Source organism: Pelophylax lessonae, assembly GCF_965119305.1.
Source record: "Pelophylax lessonae genome assembly, chromosome: 6".
NCBI lineage: Eukaryota > Metazoa > Chordata > Amphibia > Anura > Ranidae > Pelophylax > Pelophylax lessonae.
The window spans coordinates 172,294,656-172,316,186 of record NC_138773.1 but is presented as its reverse complement, the minus strand read 5'-3'; the positions used below and the strand labels follow the sequence as shown (position 1 = coordinate 172,316,186).

General features: G+C 38.7%; 1 protein-coding gene across 4 annotated transcripts in view; it reads left to right on the top strand.

The window, feature by feature from the left end:
• TMEFF2 (transmembrane protein with EGF like and two follistatin like domains 2) overlaps nt 1-21,531 on the top strand; it is a 915,272-nt gene that overhangs the window by 684,959 nt on the left and 208,782 nt on the right. For 2 of the 4 annotated variants that reach the window (XM_082261208.1, XM_082261209.1), the window contains exons 7-8: nt 11,771-11,830; nt 15,051-15,110. In XM_082261208.1, the coding sequence (XP_082117334.1) occupies nt 11,771-11,830; nt 15,051-15,110 (120 nt within the window). The remainder of the gene's footprint in view (nt 1-11,770; nt 11,831-15,050; nt 15,111-21,531) is intronic. The other 2 variants (XM_082261210.1, XM_082261211.1) reach the window with 1 other exon arrangement.

The window sequence follows — 21,531 nt, the reverse complement described above, 5'->3', positions numbered from 1 at the left end:
ATTGCTGTCCATTTAGCAGGGTGCAAGTAACTTTACACACATGTAGCATAGGTATCAACTTTTGTCACCATGTTAAAAGGACAGCAGTATGGGTAGCATTACAGTGACTGTTATTAGTCCAGGCTCACTAAACTAGCCAATGCTTGGAAAAGCAAGCCATGCAGATTGCTTTTCAGGTCCCTTTTAACACGAGCTGTCTGATTGGGTGTGGCTGTTAATTTTTGACGCAGACCTGATAAGCCCCTCAATTCTCCTTTATGGAGTGTTATATGTAAATGGGATTGCTTCATTTGAGATGCAGATTTAAACTGTGTATGGCCAGGCTGAAGGTACCCAAGTTGATTGGTCGATCACCTGGAGGACAACGTACAACCAGTCTGTCAGATTTTACACACACTTATCGCTAGCATCTCTTGTAGCCACTAGCAATAATCACTGTGTTTTCCTGGCAGGGGCAGCACCAGGAGAACACAATGGCTCCGCAGGAGGGTTTCCCCTGTCTGTGTTGATGGTGGAATCAAGGCAAAATGTTTTTCCTGCAAGCCACGGGACAAACAAAGATAGTTTTTTAATGAATCCATGATTTTGCCAAAATGGAAAAAAAAAGATGTTTGCTTTGTATATTCTTAAGTTTGCTACATAACTAGAACATGTAACAGTGTTATATCATTGCAGGAGATTTCCCTTCACTTCCTGTCTTGGTGTCACCAGGACAGGAAGTGAGGGAATCTCCCGTGGGGATACAGCCAGCAATTCTTTCCTTTTATATATACTATGGACATTATAAGGCAACAATTGCAAGCTATTTCCCCACAGTGATATTCCCCTCACTTCCTGTCTTGGTGACACTAAGACAGGAAGTGAGGGAAAATCTCATGCAATGATATCACCCTACTAGAAATTGTAGTTCCGTCTAAAAAGTATACATAAAGTAAGCACTTGGTTTCCAAAGTGGCAAAATTATGGAGGAGTTAAAACCCCATAGTGTGATCGGGTAATCTGACGGTGTGTTCCTACACTCCTCAATGTGTCTGTTCATTAAGCTGTGCTGAATTATCCTTGATTCACAATTCCTGCAAGAGTTGCACATGGTATGTGGGAGATGCAAATTTAAGGTGGCATAATTATCCACACAATCACACATAATCCTTTTTAAAGGTCCCCAGCAGAATTTGATGGCATAGTGGTTCACAGCAGTGCCATCAGATTCCAGTTAGATCTGTAAATTAACAAAGCAATGTGATCTGGGGGTGTATTTAACTTGCAATGGACACCCCCATTCATTATCATATGGCAGTGTGAGATGGGTGTGTTGGGAATGTGATCCATTGAGACAAGTGATTATACACTCATGTGTTTCTTTTAGAGGTGATTTGTTCAAGGCAATCCTTTGAAGACATGACCATTCCAGATTTTTGTGATCACTGATTCCATCTCAGGTGAACCAATTAGCTGCTGTGTGCAGATCCAGCTTATGATGGTAAGAGTGTCAGACAAGACAAACGGGGCCGAGCTTGCAGTGTGTATGGATGTATGTAAGGCAATAATTTTTGGCATTATGCATTTAGGGAATATAATGTTTCTAATCTTGCATATATGAAAAGGGTCAATACATTTGTCTTTATCTAGATAGATTCCAAAGCGTCAGAGCAATCTGTCACAGATAATTGGGTTTCATTTTGTGTAAAAGTTGAAACGAATCAAATCTATCTATATACAGGCATAGCCCACTTTAAGTACACAATGGGACCAGGGCATGTATGGAAACTGAAAATGTACTTAAAGTGAAGCAATCCCTTTTTTCTTTTCTCGATGCATGAAAATACACCAGCTCCATTGTAAATTTTGGCCACATTGACATAGCCTTACTCCCAAACCATGTGGGAGCATGTTAAGGGGATCCAGGACTATGACATGATAGATTACCTAGGCAAGCTGGCCAGCCACAAAATGGATATGGTGTAGTCCTGGGTACCTGGGTACCCTGTCGTTGCTCCCTAAGTTTGTTATCCCTGTCACTTATGGTTTGTGAGCAGTGTCATGGCAAGCTGAACAAGCTGTGTCCTTACTCACGATTGTATATAAAGTGAGTGTACTTAAAGCAGGGTATGCCTATCTATATCTATATAGAAAGTTCAGAGATGTGAACCTGTTCCCTATTATATACACTAATATATGGTATATAACATATTCTATAATGTATCTAATGTATATATATTGTATATAATATATATATATATATATATATATATATATATATATATATATATACATATACATATACATATACATATACATATACATATAATATAAATATATATATATATATATATATACACACATATAATATAATAAAATATATATATATATATATATACATATAATATAATATAAATATATATACATATAATATAATATATATATATATATATATATATATATATATACATATAATATAATATATATATATATATATATATATACATACATATAATATAATATAAATATATATATATATATATAAAATATATATATATATACATATAATATATATATACATATAATATATATATATATATACATATAATATATATATATATATATATATATATATATACATATAATATATATATATACATATAATATATATATATATATATATATATATACATATATACATATATACATATATACACATATATATATATACACACATACATATATATATATATATATAGGGAACAGGTTCACATCTAGGAAGTTTCTATAACAGGAAGCTTCTAGATCACGTCTAATAGGCAGAAAGTGCATGCGCAGATCAGCAGACCAAAAGTTTCTTGCACACCCGCTAGATAAGCGACCCACCCAGCCACCATCCCCCATCCCCCATCCCGCACCCTGCACACTCACACCCCCTCCTTACCTTACACACAAATGCCACGATTTCGGCTGTAAACAGTGCAGGAGCCATGATGCACACTTACGACAGGGCCTGGACAATTTCCGGAAACGTGTGCACGCACCAAAAGTTTCGTTTCCGGTTTCATGTATAAATGTGAGAACGCGGTTTTGTATATTCGCGAATTCGCGAATAGTGAACATACACAACCATTAAGCAGATTTAACTTAGAAAAAGAAATACAAATACATACATTTGTGGACACCAGAAAACTTTATTTAGACACATGAAGACATTTTAAAAAAAAAATTGGAAACATGCTGTTTATTACATTTGTATTTTTCAAACCAAAAAAACCTTTGTACAACATTTAGACCATATACATCGACAAAGAGCCCATAATCAACAGATGCATGTGCAGATTGACAGAATTATGTTAACAGCAATAAATACTTACAGAGAGTCAACACACAACACAGCCAAATCTCACCTCCATAAATAACAAAGGGCCAAAAATGTTACCCATAAAACATGTGACACACAAATATATTGGACCTCTTCGTAGGTCAAATCTTTCCTGATGTCTGAGTGAGCTATATATAATCCAAGCAAACACACCCAGAATGGTAACGCCCAGTCCAAAAATTAACTGTGTGTATCCTGTGTGTTTTGGAGCATGCTCAGTTGCCAAAACAAGGGAAATAGAAATGAGGAATAGAAATGTATGTAGGTGTGTATAGTATATGTGAATTGAAAAAATTCTCTCTTGAAGTTTGCTAGTCATTATTTAGAATGTTTAGATACAGGAATACATACATATATATACAATTACGTGAGAGAGAGAGAAATATATATTTAGGGAAACAATTGAAACACACCTTTTGGGATTTGAGAAGTGAGATTGTGACGATTGACCAGATATGTAAGCCAACAATCTGACTCATCACTCATGAACATCCCTAAATTTGGCGTGGCAATTATATCAGGCGTTCTTATGTGCATTTTGGCTGGCGTTTTCACAGGCGTTTTGACATGCATTTTTTGGGCAGGCATTGTTATATGAAATCACCTACAAAAGCCCCAAAAACAGACCACAAACACGTACATGTGAACGTAGCCCGTTTGGGGGCGTTTGAGGGGGATTTGTCCAGCTCAAGGATCAGCTCCCAAAACAGGCAAAAAATCCAATCCTATTCAGTTCAATGGCCCCTGTTCCCATGTGAGCATTTTGACGGCATGAGGAAAACACCCAACGCTCACTGAGAAATAGCACAATGATTAGGGAGTCTGCCTTCCTGCTGTAGGTTTGTAAGTTCGAATCCGGAAGGTGCCCTCTGTATGGGCAACACTTGGATATCTCCAATCCTCCAAATGTTGACATCATTAATTTTGTTCATGTTTGAAAAAGGCATGTGTATCAGCAAACTTTTAATCCAAAGACATGAACAAAATACAAAAGATGCCCCATAAAGTCAATATGTAGCAATATTGTGAGCTAAAGCTCTATTTGTTTGTTGGGCATACTTTGCTAATTAGCCAAGTATAAGGGATATATATATATATACCTTCAGTTAAATGTGTAGTAAAATGGTAACACTTGGCCATACCCATATGGAAGAAAAGGTAGTATTTGCAATATATTTCTAAAAACATTCTTTGGAAACACATAAAATATTGTCAAAATTGTGACATTTCCTTGATATGTGTGAAATGCTAATAATCTTTCTTAGAAAAAAAATAGATGTAAAACATATTTCAATCTGACGACCAATTCCCCAATGTAATATTTTGTGGGTTTTTTCAGAGAATGTGGAGGTTCTATATAAACACTGTAGATTTGACTGTTATGATTTCGGAGTTAGCAGGAAAGGTGTATGGAATGTGATGGTGTTTACTAAAGGATCCCTTGTTGGAAGTGTGCATGTTTTTCCAATTCCGCCGGTTTTTGCCATTTTCTATGGGCGAGACAGCGGATTTGCAAGCGGTATTCAAAAAAAAATTGACCCAAAATCGCGCTGGCGAAATTTTTTGAGCCAATTTGACGTTGCGCATGCGCACATTCGCGAGTTCGCAGCTCGCGGCTGGAGAAGCTGTTTAACCTTTCCACACTTTCGCAGATATCTCTCTTTCTAAGTCAGTTTTTGAGATTTTTTAAACGCAAGTCATCTCCAAATTGACTTCCACACCTTCCACAGTGATTTGGGATTTTTGGGGGTACAGGGGAAAATTTGGCTAAACTTTAGTCGAGCTTTTAGCTGGCGTGGTTTTAAGTCGCGCTCTGACCATATTGCATCTTAATGAATCTCACACTAGGCGCTATTTTCCGCCCGCCGTTCTTTGAATGCCAATTTCAGACTTAAATAATCGCCGCTTCGCAAAATCACGCCGAAACGCCAATTCGCCGTACTATGAATCAGGCCCTATGTGTCTGTAAATTATCTAATACAGAGCACAGAGGAGGTACAAGTAGGCAAAGTGTAAATATGGGTAGTTTTAATCACCCTGAGCATCTATCTATGGTGTAGCCTGTTGACCAATTAGGAGCAGGAACCACTCAGCCTAGGCATTCTTGCATCTTATTCTTCCTCACCCTGCCCATTAATGTACAGCATGTATAGCTGCACACTTGGCTGTATACAGCATAATGTGTTCCTGACCCCTGCACTCTGTATGCTGTGCTGTATATGCATGCTCCTGACCACTGCACTCTGTATTCTAGACTGTAAAATAAAATGTTCCTTACCACTACACTTTGTATGCCATCCTGTAATTGACATGCTCTTGACCACTGCAATCTGCACATTGGGATGTAAATGGCATACTCCTGATCACTGCACTTTGTATATCAGGCTGTATGTGACATGCTCCTGATCACTGCACTCTGTATGCTGGGCTGTATATGACATACCCTTGACCACTAAACTCTGTGCAGTGGGCTATACATGACATACTCCTGATCACTAACCTCTGTTTGCTGGACTTTATCTGATATACTCATGACCATTGCACTCTGTATGCTGGGTTGTATATTACATACTCTTGACCATTGCATTTTGTATTCTGGGCTGTATGAGATATACTCCTGAGCACTACACTGTGTGCAAAGCTTTATATGACATACTCCTGATCACCATACACTTTATATTATAAAACAGTTGCTGGTTCCTAAGTAGTCACTATGTTAATCACTTTAGCCCTGGAGGATTTGGCTGCTCAATGACCAGGCCCTATTTTGCGATTCGGCACTGCGTGACTTTAACGGACGGTTGTGCGATGCTGTACCACAAACAGAGCTTTCTTTTGGTGGTATTTGATCACCTGTGCAATTTTTATTTTTGCGCTATAAACAAAAAAAGAGCGACAATTTTGAAAAAATAACAATATTTTTCAAAAATTTTTATATGAAATTCTCAAAAAAAATGTAAAAATCAAAATTTTTTAACATTTTAGGCCAATTTGTTTTCTGCAACATATTTTTGGTTAAAAAAAAAATTGCAATAAGCGTATTTTGATTGGTTTGCGCAAAAGTTATTGCGTTTACTAACTACGGGAAAGATTTATGTCATTTTTATTGTTTTTTTTTATTTTTACTAGTAATGGCGGCGATCTGCAATTTTTTTTGCAGGATTTTGGCGGACTGATCGGACCCCTAACTGACATTTTAGACACTTTTGGGGGTACCAGTGACATTACTACAGTAATCAGTGCTAAAAATATGCACTGTTACTGTAAAAATGATAATGGCAGGGAAGGGGTTAACTGTACTGGTGATCAAGGGGTTAAATGTATCCCTAGGGGCTTGATTCTAACTGTGGAGGGGCGTGGCTTGTGAAGATATCACAGAGACATGCGATCCTATATAGCAGGATCACATAGCCTCTGTGATTACTTCAGTGAGAATGACAGACGGCTGTGTTTACATCAAACGTCTGTCCTTCTCTCTCTGCTGCGGGAGATTGCGAGTGGCCAGCGGCCATCGGAGCCACCGGTCACACGCGCTGGCTCCCCAGGTAACGAGCTGGGGCGGGAGCGTGCCCCCGGCAGCGCGCACTCGCCCCCTACAGTCCCCTGAGCGAGCGACGTAGGGCTACGTCGCTTTGCCCAGCAGCGGCAGAGTGCCGCAGTACATGTACGGTGGGTGGGGCGCAAGTGGTTAATGATGTTCTTCCTGAAGGTAGACTGTGTGTAGGAAAGCATATGTAATATAAGAGTTTCGTTTTTTTCTAAATTATTGTGTTGAATTTTTTTACGTGTTGGTTAGACTGTTGCTTGTGGCATATTTTGTGGGTACAGTGACTTTGGAATATGTAAATGTGTACCAGGATGGATTTGATTTAAATCAAGTTGATTTAAATCAAGATTTAAATAATGATTCCAACCACTAGTAAAATGGCTTGATTTAAATAAACTCGATTAAAATTATAACTTTTTAAGAGCAACTGTCATCTCTGTCCTGCAGCGGCTCCTCTTCTGACCCGCTGTTGACTAAACAACAGTCTTATTCAATTTAATGGGACAGCTGGTAATGCGGCAGTGACACAGTATGCTGAGGGTCGTGGCGGCAGCAGGTGAATGGATGCCCGCTAACAGGCGCTGCTGTGATGGATCTGAAATGACAGGTGCTCTTTAAATGTAAGGACTCATTCTTGGTGGTAGTTAGTGTGAAATTGTGTGAATGCATCAATGCAGTGCATGTTATCTCAGCTAGCAGAGCCTGGATTCATTGAATGAGTTTACCATTAATGTAAATATTGCAGAATATACAGCCTCATGCTACATGGCTTCATTTTATGCTGAATAAACTAAATTATTAATGTATTTTACAAATAAAACTGTCTTTAGTTTTTTGCTCCAAAATCATTTTATTAAAATAAAGTTGATTAAAAAAAATCTGATTTAAATAAAAAAAATCTGAGTTAAATAAAAAAAATCTGAGTTAAATAAAAAAAATCTGAGTTAAATTAAAAAAATCAGATTTTTTGAACTTTGTTTTCAAAATCATTGCTTTTTATCCACCCTAATGTGGCTTCTGTCCCATTTAGTGCCATTTTGCCACCCTTCTCTGCAGCACACTCCATGTCTTGCTTGTTTACCCCCCCCCCCCCCCATTCTTTCTTAAGAAGTCTTTCAGTGAACACATTGAGGCGGATTTACTAAAGAATTTGTGAATGATGTTCACAAAATATGTTGTATGAAAATTCACTTTACATGTCCAATCATGTGAAAAGAAAATCCCTTTTAATTTATTTTATGCTGGCATGATGGGATAAATGGAGCACCAATTCACGATTGTGTGACATTCAGAAATACTTTCAGAATCATTGACTTAGTGTCTTCTGTATTGTATTCAAATGTGTCTCTAGGTGAAAGATACAAAGATAAATTCAACATTCTAAGTGAGGTTATACTAATTGCAAATTCCTGTCTTTTTGCTGGTAACATTTTGCCCGTGAAACCAACAATTCTGCTGGCCCAGTCAGCTGTTTGTTCCATAATATTTTTTGTTCCTATCTATTTTCTGACATCTATAACATCCATTGCAGGAAAAAAAAACTATGTACATCAACTTTGATTTCTGCATATACAGTAGTTCACATCACTTTATTTAAACTGATAACATCTGTAATGAAACATAACTATTGATTAAATCAAACCATGGAAAGGCTGTCAGTATTTTTTCACATCCTTCTACAATAAATAACATAAGGTAAAAAAAATATTAAAGCTTTAGTGGATACATTTTTTTTTTACCATCTTATCTTAAACTAAAGTTTAACAGCCCTATTTTATTAAGAATTTACAGGGTCATAAATACATCAAAACATAGTAAATCTGTCAGTGGTATCAGTCAATGTCTAAAGCCTTAAAGTATTATTTGTTCCATGATAATGTTCAGAACTGTAAAACATATTTCAGTAAATAACGTGGGGTCAGGAAGTTCACATAGTCAGGCTCTTGATTTTTAAAATGCTATAATTGGCAGTAGGAAAAGCTGGGGTCCATTATCAAGCAAGCGCAAGTGCTGGGGTTTTTTAAATGATAGATTAAGCAAACTAGTTATGATATACAGGCAGATTTTCATTTTAACTGATAAAAATGAAATCAGCATGGTGGATTTACAAAAGGCAAATAGGCTGTTTACTTTGCAAGAGAATTTGCACCAGAGTTTAGTGAATGAGGTGGAGCTCTGCTGACTTCCATCATCCAATCATGTGCAAGTTAAAATTCAGTTGTTATTTTTGTGATTGGGTATTCTTTGATAAGTGAAACGTCACCACAAAAAAATGTTGCAAAAATGTTTAGATGTATAGAAACCATGCAAGTAAAAAAACATTTTTGTAGAAAATAAGTTTTGTCAGTCAAAATAATTTACAGTATAAATAAATAAGTATAAATAAATATATTTATCACAGTACAAAAAACTATTAGGTTGTAATAACTTTTATAACTCTTGTTTCATTTAAGTAGATTTCCGAGTAACCTTAACTAATTCTAAAAATCCCTCCAAACTTTGTAAAGCAAGGTATACATGTTCAGTATTTTATTTCATTCAACCAGTGTTGAATGAAAACTAACTGACAGATTCCAGAATCAACACAAATGATGTGTAATGTGTTGTATTCTGACCAATCAGAATCCACAGATCACTGCTTGCATCTAATGGCTGATCGAATGCTGGTTTTCCAGTAGGACCATTCCACATAAACCAGTCATTAAACTGGTTTCTGTTGAACAAACAGCAGTACACAAGGACCAAAAGTTGTCAGGTTCATGCTGAACTGGCCAATTTCCAGTCAGTGTATAACCTGCTTAAGAAGATGTATATACTTACCTATTGTAATGCCACTTTGGTCTGGTCACATGATCTCCCCTGTGTCTGCCAGCAGCCAGCAACAGAGAAGAGGAGAGAGCACTCAACAATGGCTGGTTGCTAGACATGTGCAGAACAGAAACATTTGTTTAGTTTAATTTTGAAAAGATTTGTTATGTTACTAATGTTGTTTAGTTGATTCCTTTCAGAATTCGTTTAGTTTAGTTTCATTTCATTTTGTTTATTAATCTTCGAACAATTTTCTAACAAATTTCACTTTCTTTGAATCGGTCGAAAAATGTTCCCTCTATCCCAAAGCACCTTGTCCCCATGTTGATGGAGGCAATGGCCTCTTCCCTACAACCCTGGGCTGTGGTTGTGGGGGTCTGCAGGCAGGGGGTTTATCGGAATCCGGAAGCCTCCTTTAACAAGGGTACCCCAAGATTCCATTCCCCCCCAATGTGAATGAGTATGAGGTATATAGTACCCCTACTCATTCACCAAAAAGTGAATAAAGACAGTACACAAGTTATTGACAATTCCTTTATTAAAAAATAAAAAACAATGTCCCCTGTTGTTGCCCCTCTGCCCCAAAGCACCCCCATGTTGAGGGTATGTGGGCCTGGTATGGTTCAGGAAGGGGGGCTCACTCAACCTGTATGGATTTTGGGGGGACACCACACCATTTCTTTTTTAAATTTTGGCATGAGGTTCCCCTTAGAATCCATACCAGACCCTAAGGTCCTGGTATGAATTGGGGGAGGACCCAACAGTGTTTTTGTTTTTGAATTTTCCGGCATTCTTTTGTCTACATTTCAGATGTCAGCGGGGAAGCTGATAAGTCATCATTTGTTAAGGACGCGGCGGCCGGCTTCCCGACCCGCTGCTTCACAACCAGCTATTCTTCAAATAGAATATGAATCGGTCGATAGTTTTTCGACCGATTCGAATAGTTCCCACAATGTTAAATTCGTTAATAGACTAATAAATGTAACACATTTCAAATAATTTGTTACAATTTCAATTGGAGATTCAGATACATCCAAATATTCGAATAACCCAAAATTCATCCAAATTTATATTTGGACCGAAACTAATTACACACGTCTACTGGTAAAACTTCAACATTAGCAGATCTACCAACAACGTGAACATACAGGTAAATACTGGCGCTAAACAATAATAAATCTTACAATAAGAGACACCCTGTGATAATAAAGTGCGTAAATCAATTAAAGTCCAAAATGAACATATCCATAGCTGAATATGTACATAGATCAGTGGTTGACAAATCAGATATTGTTGATTGAATATTCTCCACACCACACCATGTGCAAAAAGGTGTCACCACTTCCCCATAGGATGTACACTCACCAACAATATTTGCCTCACACTCTCATGCTCGGCAGTATAAATTTGTACCCCTCAGGGTTGTGTATAATTTAGCAATCCGTACTCCAATCTAGAAGGTGAATCTCACAATCCAGTGTATATGAAACAAAGAAAAATACTCCACTAGTGCAATAGAGTACAAAAAAATGTATTTGGAGTACAGATTGCTGGATTATACACAACCCTGAGGGGTACAAATTTACACTGCCAAGTATGAGAGTGTGAGCCAAATATTGTTGGTGAATGTACATCCTATGAGGAAGCGGTGACAGGTTTTGCACATGGTGTGGTGTTGAGAATATTCAATCAACAATATCTAAAATGTAATGGACTAATCTATGTACATATTCAGCTATGGATATGTTAATTTTGGACTTTAATTGATTTATGCACTTTATTATCACTGGGTTTCATTTATTGTAAGATTTATTATTGTTTAGCACCACTATTTACCTGTATGTTCACGTTGTTAGTAGATCTGCTAATTATTCATTTATATGTTAAGTGGCAGCTATATTTTGCTTATATTCATCATTTCACTCACTTTGGTTCAGTGGTTGGGTCAGTTGTGTAGCTAGGTCTGATTTTTAGATCCTGAGAAGTTTTAATACTTCAATATTAATGTCACCCAAAGATTTACTTTAGACCATCCTTCCTCTCCCCTGCAGGAGCGCTGGCTGACACAGGGGAGCCAGATCATGTGACTGACTGGAGCAGCATGAAAATAGGTAAGCATAGGCATATTTTTTACACAGTTTAGTAAGCATAGGATTTAGGAGGAGGAAGGGAGTATTTGTAAAGTAGTAGTTACCTCTTGAAATAGCATACTAGCACGTCATGACAGACTTACCTCTAAAGTGGATCCCTCCAGTGGTGCGCTGTCAGTGCTTACATGGTTTCCATCCCCATCTGGTCTTCCTCCTGGGTTTGTGTGCTCCAACTGTTTTAATGGCTGGGCCGTGATGATGTCTTTCCCGCACATGCGCACAGAAGGCACAATCGTGTCACAGTGCTCTGAATAGACAGTTTACTGGTGGGCCATCCATTCAGAGTGACATCACTGGCTGCTACAAATGTGACTCCTAAATGGTGCAAGTTTAGGAAATATTCATTGTACCTACATGTAAGCCTTATTATAGACTTACCTGTAGGTACAGGTAAATAAATGGACTTTACTACCGCTTTAACATTAGGGTTATCCCTGAATTCTAATTGAAATTCCTCTTAAATTACTTTCAGTACCTATGTGGCATTTAGAAATTAGGTTTGTGTTGTCTCCTTTATAATAAAATAAAACACACTCATCCAAATAGAGAGATATATTCTTTTCCTATCACAAAGCTGCAAAAACCACCTGTACATGTAGAGCAGTGACACACATACACTCCCATTCTCTTATTTCAAGTGGTTGTAAACCTCAGACATAAAAAAATAACAAAGTACATCCTTCTATAGTGTGTAATAAATACACATATGGTGTAATGCAACTAAATATAAAAAAGTCCAGGGAAGAGAAATAGACCCCCAAACTCAAAAGTCCATCCACTATGGAGATTCCCAATAAGTAGTGAAAGAATGGGAAAGTTAGGTCAACCACCTCCGGTGAGGAATCCACCACCAATAGTCACACAGGCCGCTCACCTCAGGATATTGACCCCTGAATGAACAGGATGGTCATATGTGATTTTCTCAGCAAAGGTTAAAACGTCTGAGGCATCCAGCTTTAATGATTCCAATATGGCAAGTCCCCCCGATGTAATATATAAAACAAAGACAGATTAATAGTGATCTCTGTCTAAAATCTTTAAAATTTTTAAATAAAGTAAAAAAACTCACATTTCATCAGCTTGCAGAAAAGGTGTACGTATCAACCCCTCAATGTGAACTCAGGCTAGCAGCGGGTGACATCACAAGAAAGCATCTACTTCCTGTACACGTTACGTCCAATAGGACTTCATCAGCGAGGACCTCACTGAGGTTTCAGGGTTCACTGGAGCTTAGTTCAGTAATGTCTGATATCAGATCCCTATCCCCGCCTGCTAGAGCTGTTAAAAATACTTTGATCTGTGTGTTTTAGAAGGTGTACAGGAGAAATAGCTGCAGATAAACAGGTACAACATGCGTAGAAAGATTTGTTTAATCTCTGTGTATCACCTGAGACTAGTCACTTTACTGGGTATATGTACAGTAAGTACATATACTGACTAAAACAAAAATTGTGTCTGTCTTCATTTCAGGCCAACAAAATGTGATTATTTTAAAGGGGAGGGATTCTTTTCTATACACACTGTATCTGACTAATCAATGGACCCCTCTGCTTACACCACAGCCAAAGGTTTTTTAAACTTAACAGTCATAAAAAAGTTGTACAAGCTTGAACTTAACTTTTGGGTGGTTCAGTGGATATGCAGTTGGCTAATAAATAGATATCAGAGTGTGGCTTTAAATGGGGTTCATTTGGAACAGAGACCGCTCACTAGTGGTGTACCAGAAGGTTCTGTGCTAGGTTCTGTTCTATTTGGACTGTTTGTCAGTGATATTAATGAAGGTTTGGTGGGCATAGAGATGGGTAGCTTCACACCGGCCCGCTGTGTTTTAGGCAAAGCTAACACACATTTTTTTTTTGTGCGTGGGACATAACTGAAGTCTATGGCAAAGTGCAGATAACCCACATAAAAACTGCAGGTTAGCTGCGCTTTATCCAAAGTTTAGCAGGGCACTGTGAAGCCTCTCTATGTTTTTTTGCTGATGACACAAATGTAGGAAATTTTCTTAATAGCTTTATATTTCTAGAGGTGTTTGTAACATGGAACACTATTTGTTATTGTTGGAAGATTGGTCAAAGCAGTGGAAACTGCGGTTCACAGTACAATACTGGAGATACGGTGTTGGCCAGAAATACATAGGAAAAGGATTTGGGGATTCCAATTTCAGTTAATTGCAAAATGAGCAATGTGTCCAGGCAGGGGGTGAAGTAAAAAGAATTCTGGGGTTCATCATTAGAGGATAGCCAGCAGGAGGAGGGAGGTTGTGATTCCTATAGACCTCACTTAGAATACTGTGTCTAGTTCTGGAGACCTCATTTACAAAAGGATATTGATATGATAGCATGGATCCAGAGACAGGCAACAAAAATGGTTAAAGGTCTGAAGGATCAAACATTTCAGGAGAGACTGCAGGAACTCAATGGGGTTGATTTACTAATGACAAATAGGCTGTTCACTTTGCAAGGGAATGCTCACTTAGAAAGGAAATGTTCCCTTAGCTTCTGAAGTCAACAGAGCTTTGCTTTATTCACTAAACAGAGGGAAAATTTCCTTGTAAAGTGAAAAGTCTATTTTTTTTAAATCAAGCCCAATATGCACATTCTTGAAGAAAGAGGGGAAAGGGAGGCATATTGTTGAAACCTTTGAATACAATAAGAGTGAGAATAACGTGTAGGAGGTCAGTATTTTTAATTTGAAACTAAAATCAAGAACATTAGAAACATTACCTCAAAACTAGCAGGGGGAAAGTTCATAGCTAACCTTCAACAAATATTATGCCAAAATAGTTGATGCTGGGACTTCCACCAGAGGTAATGAGTCAGTTAACAGTAAGCGAATGTAAACATGCTTGAAAATGTATTAAAATAAAAGATGAGTTTTGGGTTCACAGCAAACCCCCCTGGATTTCATTTGACAAAAACTTGTCTATTAGTACTACAAATGGAAACATTTAAATGACAAGATCCCCCCATCCCCCATAGATTTCAATGGGGTGGTTACCACAATTTTGGATTTTGAGCAAGAATTGCTAAACTGTTTATGAACTCAACCTGGGACGATTAGCTTATCCATAAAACTGATATGCCTCATTGTTCTATATTTAGTTTGGAAATGAATAAATACATATCAAAATTTACTAGAGCTAGCATAACAGCTAACAAATTAATTTTGCTTTATACAGAAAATACAACAGCAACTACGAAATCAGAGGACAGCCATTTTGCAAGAACAGACTATGCAGGTAAGTGTTGTACACATTTAAATATTTCCTTTTTCTTCCTTGACGTTTCCATATCATGTAGTAATTATTTGATTTGATATTGTAGACAGAATAATTCACTGAATAAAGAACATGGTTTTCTATTCTAAAATGGGTAAGGCAATAGAAAACATACATATAGAAAAAATTTGGAGAGAGTCCCCAAAGAAAGCAAGTACCTGATGCAGCCACAAGTTGTATCAAACAGATTCATCGCAAACCTACATACCTGTATGTCGGCTTGAAGAAGTGGTTGTAATGATGCCTGCAGCTGCAGGCATTTACCCGGTACCCGTTATTTTAGAGCCAGCGGTTGGCTTTTAGGAGATAACAAGTGATGCGGCTCAGCAGCTGCTCGGCTGTTATCCCAGCGAGCGGGAGGGGACGTCCTCCCCCCGCCGCTGTCCCTGTCTCTGCCTGGGTCTCCTGTCCCACCGGGAGACCTGAGCAACCAGCATGTCCGCCGGCTGGTTGGATTCCTGAACAAGGCCGGATTTGGCTTTTATCGGGTCTCTGATGTAGTAACCCAGAAAAGATGCCATGACGTCACTTCTCGTTTACTCGGCTGCTAACGGCGCCAATTTTAAATAACTGTCAGTATCCAAAAATGCAGATTTTGGCATTTTGAATACTTTTAAGTGCAGAGGAGGGGTCTGGGGTCTTTTAGACCCCCCGATCCCTCCCTGAAGAGTACCTGTCACTACCTGTCATTCCTTGTGACTGCAATAAAAGTGATCAGATTTTTTTTTTGTTAAAAAAAGTGCTAAAAATAAAAAAAATTTATAAAATAAATAGAAAATTTTAAAGCGCCCCCATCACCATGAGCTGGCGCACGAAAGAAAATGCATACGTAAGTTGCGCCTGAAAATGAAGACCATGTTCTAACCACACATATGAGGTATCGTTGCGATCGCCATATCAAGAGCAATAATTCTAGAAATAATTCCTCTTAATTTTTTAAAGTGTCCTTTATGCAATTTTAAACCATAACATGTTCAGTATCTTTTTTACTCGGCATGACACCATCTTTCACAATATACAAAGAAAATTGGGTTAACTTTATTGTTTTTTTTTTTTTAAAATGCAGTGGAATGTATTTTTTCCCAAAAAATTGCATTTGAATGACTGCTGCGCAAATACCGCATTACAAAAAATATTGCAACGACTGCCATTTTATTCTCCAGAGTCTTTGCTAAAAAACTATATATACTTTTTGGAGGTTCTAAGTAACTTTCTAGCAAAAAATACTGATTTTAACTTGTAAACAACATGTGTCAGAAATAGGCTTGGTCCTTAACTACCTCAATACTGGGCACTTAAACCCCCTTCCTTCCCAGACCAATTTTCAGCTTTTAGCGCTGTTGCAATTTGAATGACAATTGCGCGGTCATGCAACACTGTACCTAAACCAAATTTGTGTCATTTTTTCCCCACAAATAGAGCTTTCTTTTGGTGGTATTTGATCACCGTCAGGTTTTTTCTTTTTTGGTGCACAAATAAAAAAAGACTGAAAAGTTTAAAAAAAAAAAAAAAGTTTTTTTGTTTAGGTTATAACATTTTGTAAATAGATATGTTTTTTCCTGCACTGATGAGCACTGATGATGCTGCACTGACAGGCACTGATGAGGAGACACTGATGGGGTGGCACTGATGGGGTGGCACTGATATGCAGCACTGATGGGCACTGATAGGTAGCACTGATATGCAGCACTGATGGGCACTGATATGTGGCACTGATAGATAGCACTGATATGCAGCATTGGTGGGCACTGATAGGCAGCGCTGATGGGCACTGATAGGCAGCACTGATGGGCACTGATTGGCGGCACTGATGGGCACTGATGGGCACTGATAGGTGGCACTGTTGGGCGGCAATGATCGGCACTGATGGGCACTGGTGGGGGGCACTGATGGGCACTGATGGGGGGCACTGATGGGCACTGATAGGCGGCACTGGTGGGCAGTAATGGGCACTGGTGGGCAGCACTGATAGATGGCAATAACGGCACTGGTGGGCAGCACTGATAGATGGCATTGGTGGGCAACACTGATAGGGAGGGCACTGGGGGGCATCCCTGGTGGCTTAGTGGCACCCCTCCCCCCCCCCCAAGGCTGTACTGGTAATCAATCATCTGATTACCAGCACAGACCCCCCCTGTGATCAGTGAGTAATTAGAAATACTCACTGATCACCCCAGCAGCAGCACCGATCCTCTTCTCTTCTACTCACTGACAGGATCTGTCAGGAGGAGAAGAGATCGAAGCCGTTACAACGGCTCTATTTACATTACATGACAGCTGTGATTGGACACAGCCATCATGTGATCAGGAGGGCCAATCACAGGGCCCTCCTGCCAAATGATGTTGCTCTGTGTCCGAGGGACACAGGCACATCGAGATCGCGCCGCTGCGCGTGCCCGCGGCGGCGCGATCTCTCTCCTTCTGAAGGACGTTCCGGAACGTCCATTCAGAAGGACGAGACTCCCACCCGGCCGTATATTTACAATGGCCCGGGTGGGAGGTGGTTAATTGGTTAATGACCTCAAATATTAGGAATATACATAATTAAAAGCAATCACCCACTAAAATTGAAAACGTGGTCAAATGATGATCACCAGCAATTAAACGGGCTCATGCGGTAATCCCAGGCTCTAACCAGGGAATGACTAAATTACAAATTACAATGTGTGAAAAAGAGGGATCACACTGATGAGCAGATACTTAATTATGATCGCTCTAAAGCTATTGAAAAAACACACATCAAGCAATGGCTGTGATGATTTTCCTAATGCAGTTAAGACAGATGTACTCAATTGGTCTTCCATTTGTCACCCAAGGCTAGGTAAAATAAATGTTGGTAAGGTGAATATATTACCACGTGTTTTTCTTCTTTTTTCAAATGCTCTCTATGGGGGTTCCTATAGGTTTTTTACTTCCTTACAATCCCTCATTTCACACTATATATGGAAAGGCAGGGGTGCCAGAATCTTTCAAGATGTTTTATACCGCAATAAATGAATGGGTGGCTTGGCACTTCCTAACATTAAATTATATTATCAAGGGATTGCCTTAACATGATTGCAGATTGGAAATATGCTGGAGATTCCAAACTCTGGGCGAAGCTGAAATCAGTTCTTGCAGATACGGATTTGTCGGGTTTTCCATGGCTTCTGTGTTCATCCAGGGGTTTGGCATCTTCAGCATCTTCTTTGACTATATCTACCTTATGTATATGGGATTCCTTACATTCCTATTATTCCTGGAAATATAACTCTCCATTGATGCCACTTCTTAACAACACATTTTATTTTTACTGAGATCTTTTGGACAAAAGTTGTAAGCGGTGGTTCAGGGATTGTCAACCTTTGTTACACCACACCCTTGAGAGTACCAAGTTAAAACCCCAACAATTTTTTTTGTGGGTCACTTAAGCCCACCTTTATGGGCCAATGGCTCTATGCCCCATTTTGTTTGTAAATTGCAGCAGCCGCTTCATACATTATCTGAATTGAACGCTGTTGAATCCATCATGCAGTCTCAACATCCTTTGCCACATTGTGTATCATTATGCTATAAAGATCTACTATCTTTTCAAGGTCCTTGTTATCCAGGTTATTTTTCCAGTTGGGAAAAAGATTTGCAATCTAGTATTACTGTTAAGCAAAAGGTTACGATTATGCATACGATCTTCCACAATAGAGGAAGTAAATTATAAACATCTTATCCGCTGGCATTATACACCAGTTAAATTGCATGCAATGTCTTCATCTGTCTCACCTATGTGTTGGAGGGACTGTGGAGGCATGGACACAGCTGGTGAGCTTGCCCACTCATTCAGGTGTATTGGCAGGCAGTGGCTGACATGATCCCCCTAATAAAAGGTGACAAGGTCAGATTAGAACCTTGGTTTATGTTATTCTATTGTACAACAGAATCAATAGACCGATATAAGAGGTCAATTTTTCCACATTTATTAAATGCTGCAAAATCTCTGATCCGACTTCACTGGGGACACCACACTGTACCCACTTTAGCTTAATGGCTACGCAAAGTGGATCATATATGTCTCTTAGAAACAAAGAAATTACGCATATTGCCAGAGCTACTGTTGTTAAACACTCTAAAATATGGGCCTGCTAGTTCAAGTTCAAAACTACTGATTTGTACTGTGATATTATTTCAGGTCGTTGACAGTTTTTCTTTTAACCACTTTACCGCTGAGTACCCTAGTACTACTGCGGCAAAGTGGCTCTTGTAGGTCTGACGACGTAGTCCTACGTCGTCAGACACTCCCCCTTCTCGGCGGCGCGCGCGCCGCAGGAGGCTCGCTCCCGCTGTTTTCAGTCACAGCGGGAGTCGGGCCAGGGGAGGAGCAGTGGCGATCGCCGCAGCTCTTCCCCGATCGTCGGGGATCTAGTGTGACAGGCAGGGTCAGATTGCAGGGTTCAGCATAGCTGAACCCTGGATCTGTCCTTGTGTCACTCAGTCACCTCCCCCCCCACACATCAGTAAGCACCAGGCATACATTAACCCCTCCCTCTCCAATAAAATTAACCCCTTCCCTGCCAGTGTCATTTTTACAGTAACAGTGCATATATATAGCACTGATTACTGCAGTAATGTCACTGGTACCCCCAAAAGTGTCAAAAATGTCAGTCAAGGGTTCGATCTGTCCGCCGCAATGTCGCAGTCCCGCAAAAAAGTCGCAGATCGCCGCCATTACGCGTTAAAAAAAAACACCAAAAATTACAGAAATCTTTCCCTTTGTTAGTAAACGCAATAACTTTTGCGCAAACCAATCAAAATACGCTTATTGTGATTTTTTTTTTACCAAACATAGGTAGCAGAAAACAAATTGGCCAAAAATTTAAAAAAAAATTGATTTTTACATTTTTTTGGGGGGGGGAATTTCATATAAAAAAAATGTTAAAAATATTGTTATTTTTTCAAAATAAACACTCTTTTTTTGTTTATAGCGCAAAAAGTAAAAATCTCATAGGTGATCAAATACCACCAAAATAAAGCTCTGTTTGTGGGAAAAAAAGGACGTAAATTTCGTTTGGGTACGGCGTTGCACGACCGCGCAATTGTCAGTTAAATTCACACAGCACCGAATCGCAAAAAGTGGCCCAGACGTAAGACAGCAAAATGCTCTAGTGGTAAAGTGGTTAATATTTGTGGCTGTCTGGAGGCTTTTATTGACCATATTCTTTAGGGCTCTTTCACACGGCCGCTCCGTATGTCCGCAAATCATACTATTTTTTTCGGATGATTTGCGGACATTATGTAAGTCAATGGCATTGCGGATGTCAGCGGAATACCATCCGCTGACATCCGATTTTCTTCCTTTCAGTTCTGTTCCGTTTTTTGGAACGGAACAGAACCCTATTTTTCGTCCGTTCAAAAAACGGAAAGGAAGGAAAATCGGATGTCAGCGGTGTCATCCGCTGACATCCGCAATGCCCATAGACTTACATATTGTCCGTATATCATCCGCAAACGGATGGGATGATATGCGGACATACGGAGCGGATGACACAAATGTCATCCGCTCTGTGAAAAAAAAAAAAAAGTCCCGCAGCGGAGAAAAACAGCGGAGCGGCCGTCTGAAAGAGCCCTTAAACTTGGAATTTACTGTTATGCATTCAATGCCTCTTCATTCTTTTCTTTTGTTTTGATTTCCTTTTGTTTTTTTAATATTTATAAAATTAAGATTTTATTGTATGTAACACTACCATCTATATTTTTTTGGAGTTGCGGCTGGTACAAAACACCTTAATGATCACAAGTGTTGTTTGAATGTAATGTGACCAAATGTGGTATTGTGTGTTGCATTGTTTTGTATTATTTACTTATTTACTTTTTACTTGAAATAAGTAATAAAAATGTATTAAACACACACTGCAATTTGTTGTTTAGTCATGCTCTGGTTTGAGTTTGGAAGTACCGCATGAGCCTGTTTAATTGCTGGTAATCTCTATTTGATAGTCAGTCTTTAAGTCCAGATTCTGGCATTGTTTTTAGCATTTTACAAAGTTGTCAGTTTTAGTGGTGGGTGGAGGTTTTGATTGCATGCAATTATGTATATTTCTATTCTTTGATGTCCTTAATAAATAATTATTCTGTTTGATACCACTTGAGACTACATCAGGTATTCGCTTTCTTTTGGGAATTTTTAGGCTCCAATTTTTTTCTATATGATTACTTCAGTTACTCTAGCCCACACCTAAAGTGGTGTAATGGTGGAATATTAAAATGTGTTTCCTACCCGACCCTGTGCCACTTTTTAAAGAGACACTTATCTAAGTTAGAAAACATACATATTTAAAACTACTTTAGCTCATAGTTCAAATAGTGCAAATGTTTAATAAAAAAAATCTTATAATTTTCTTTTACTGTTGGG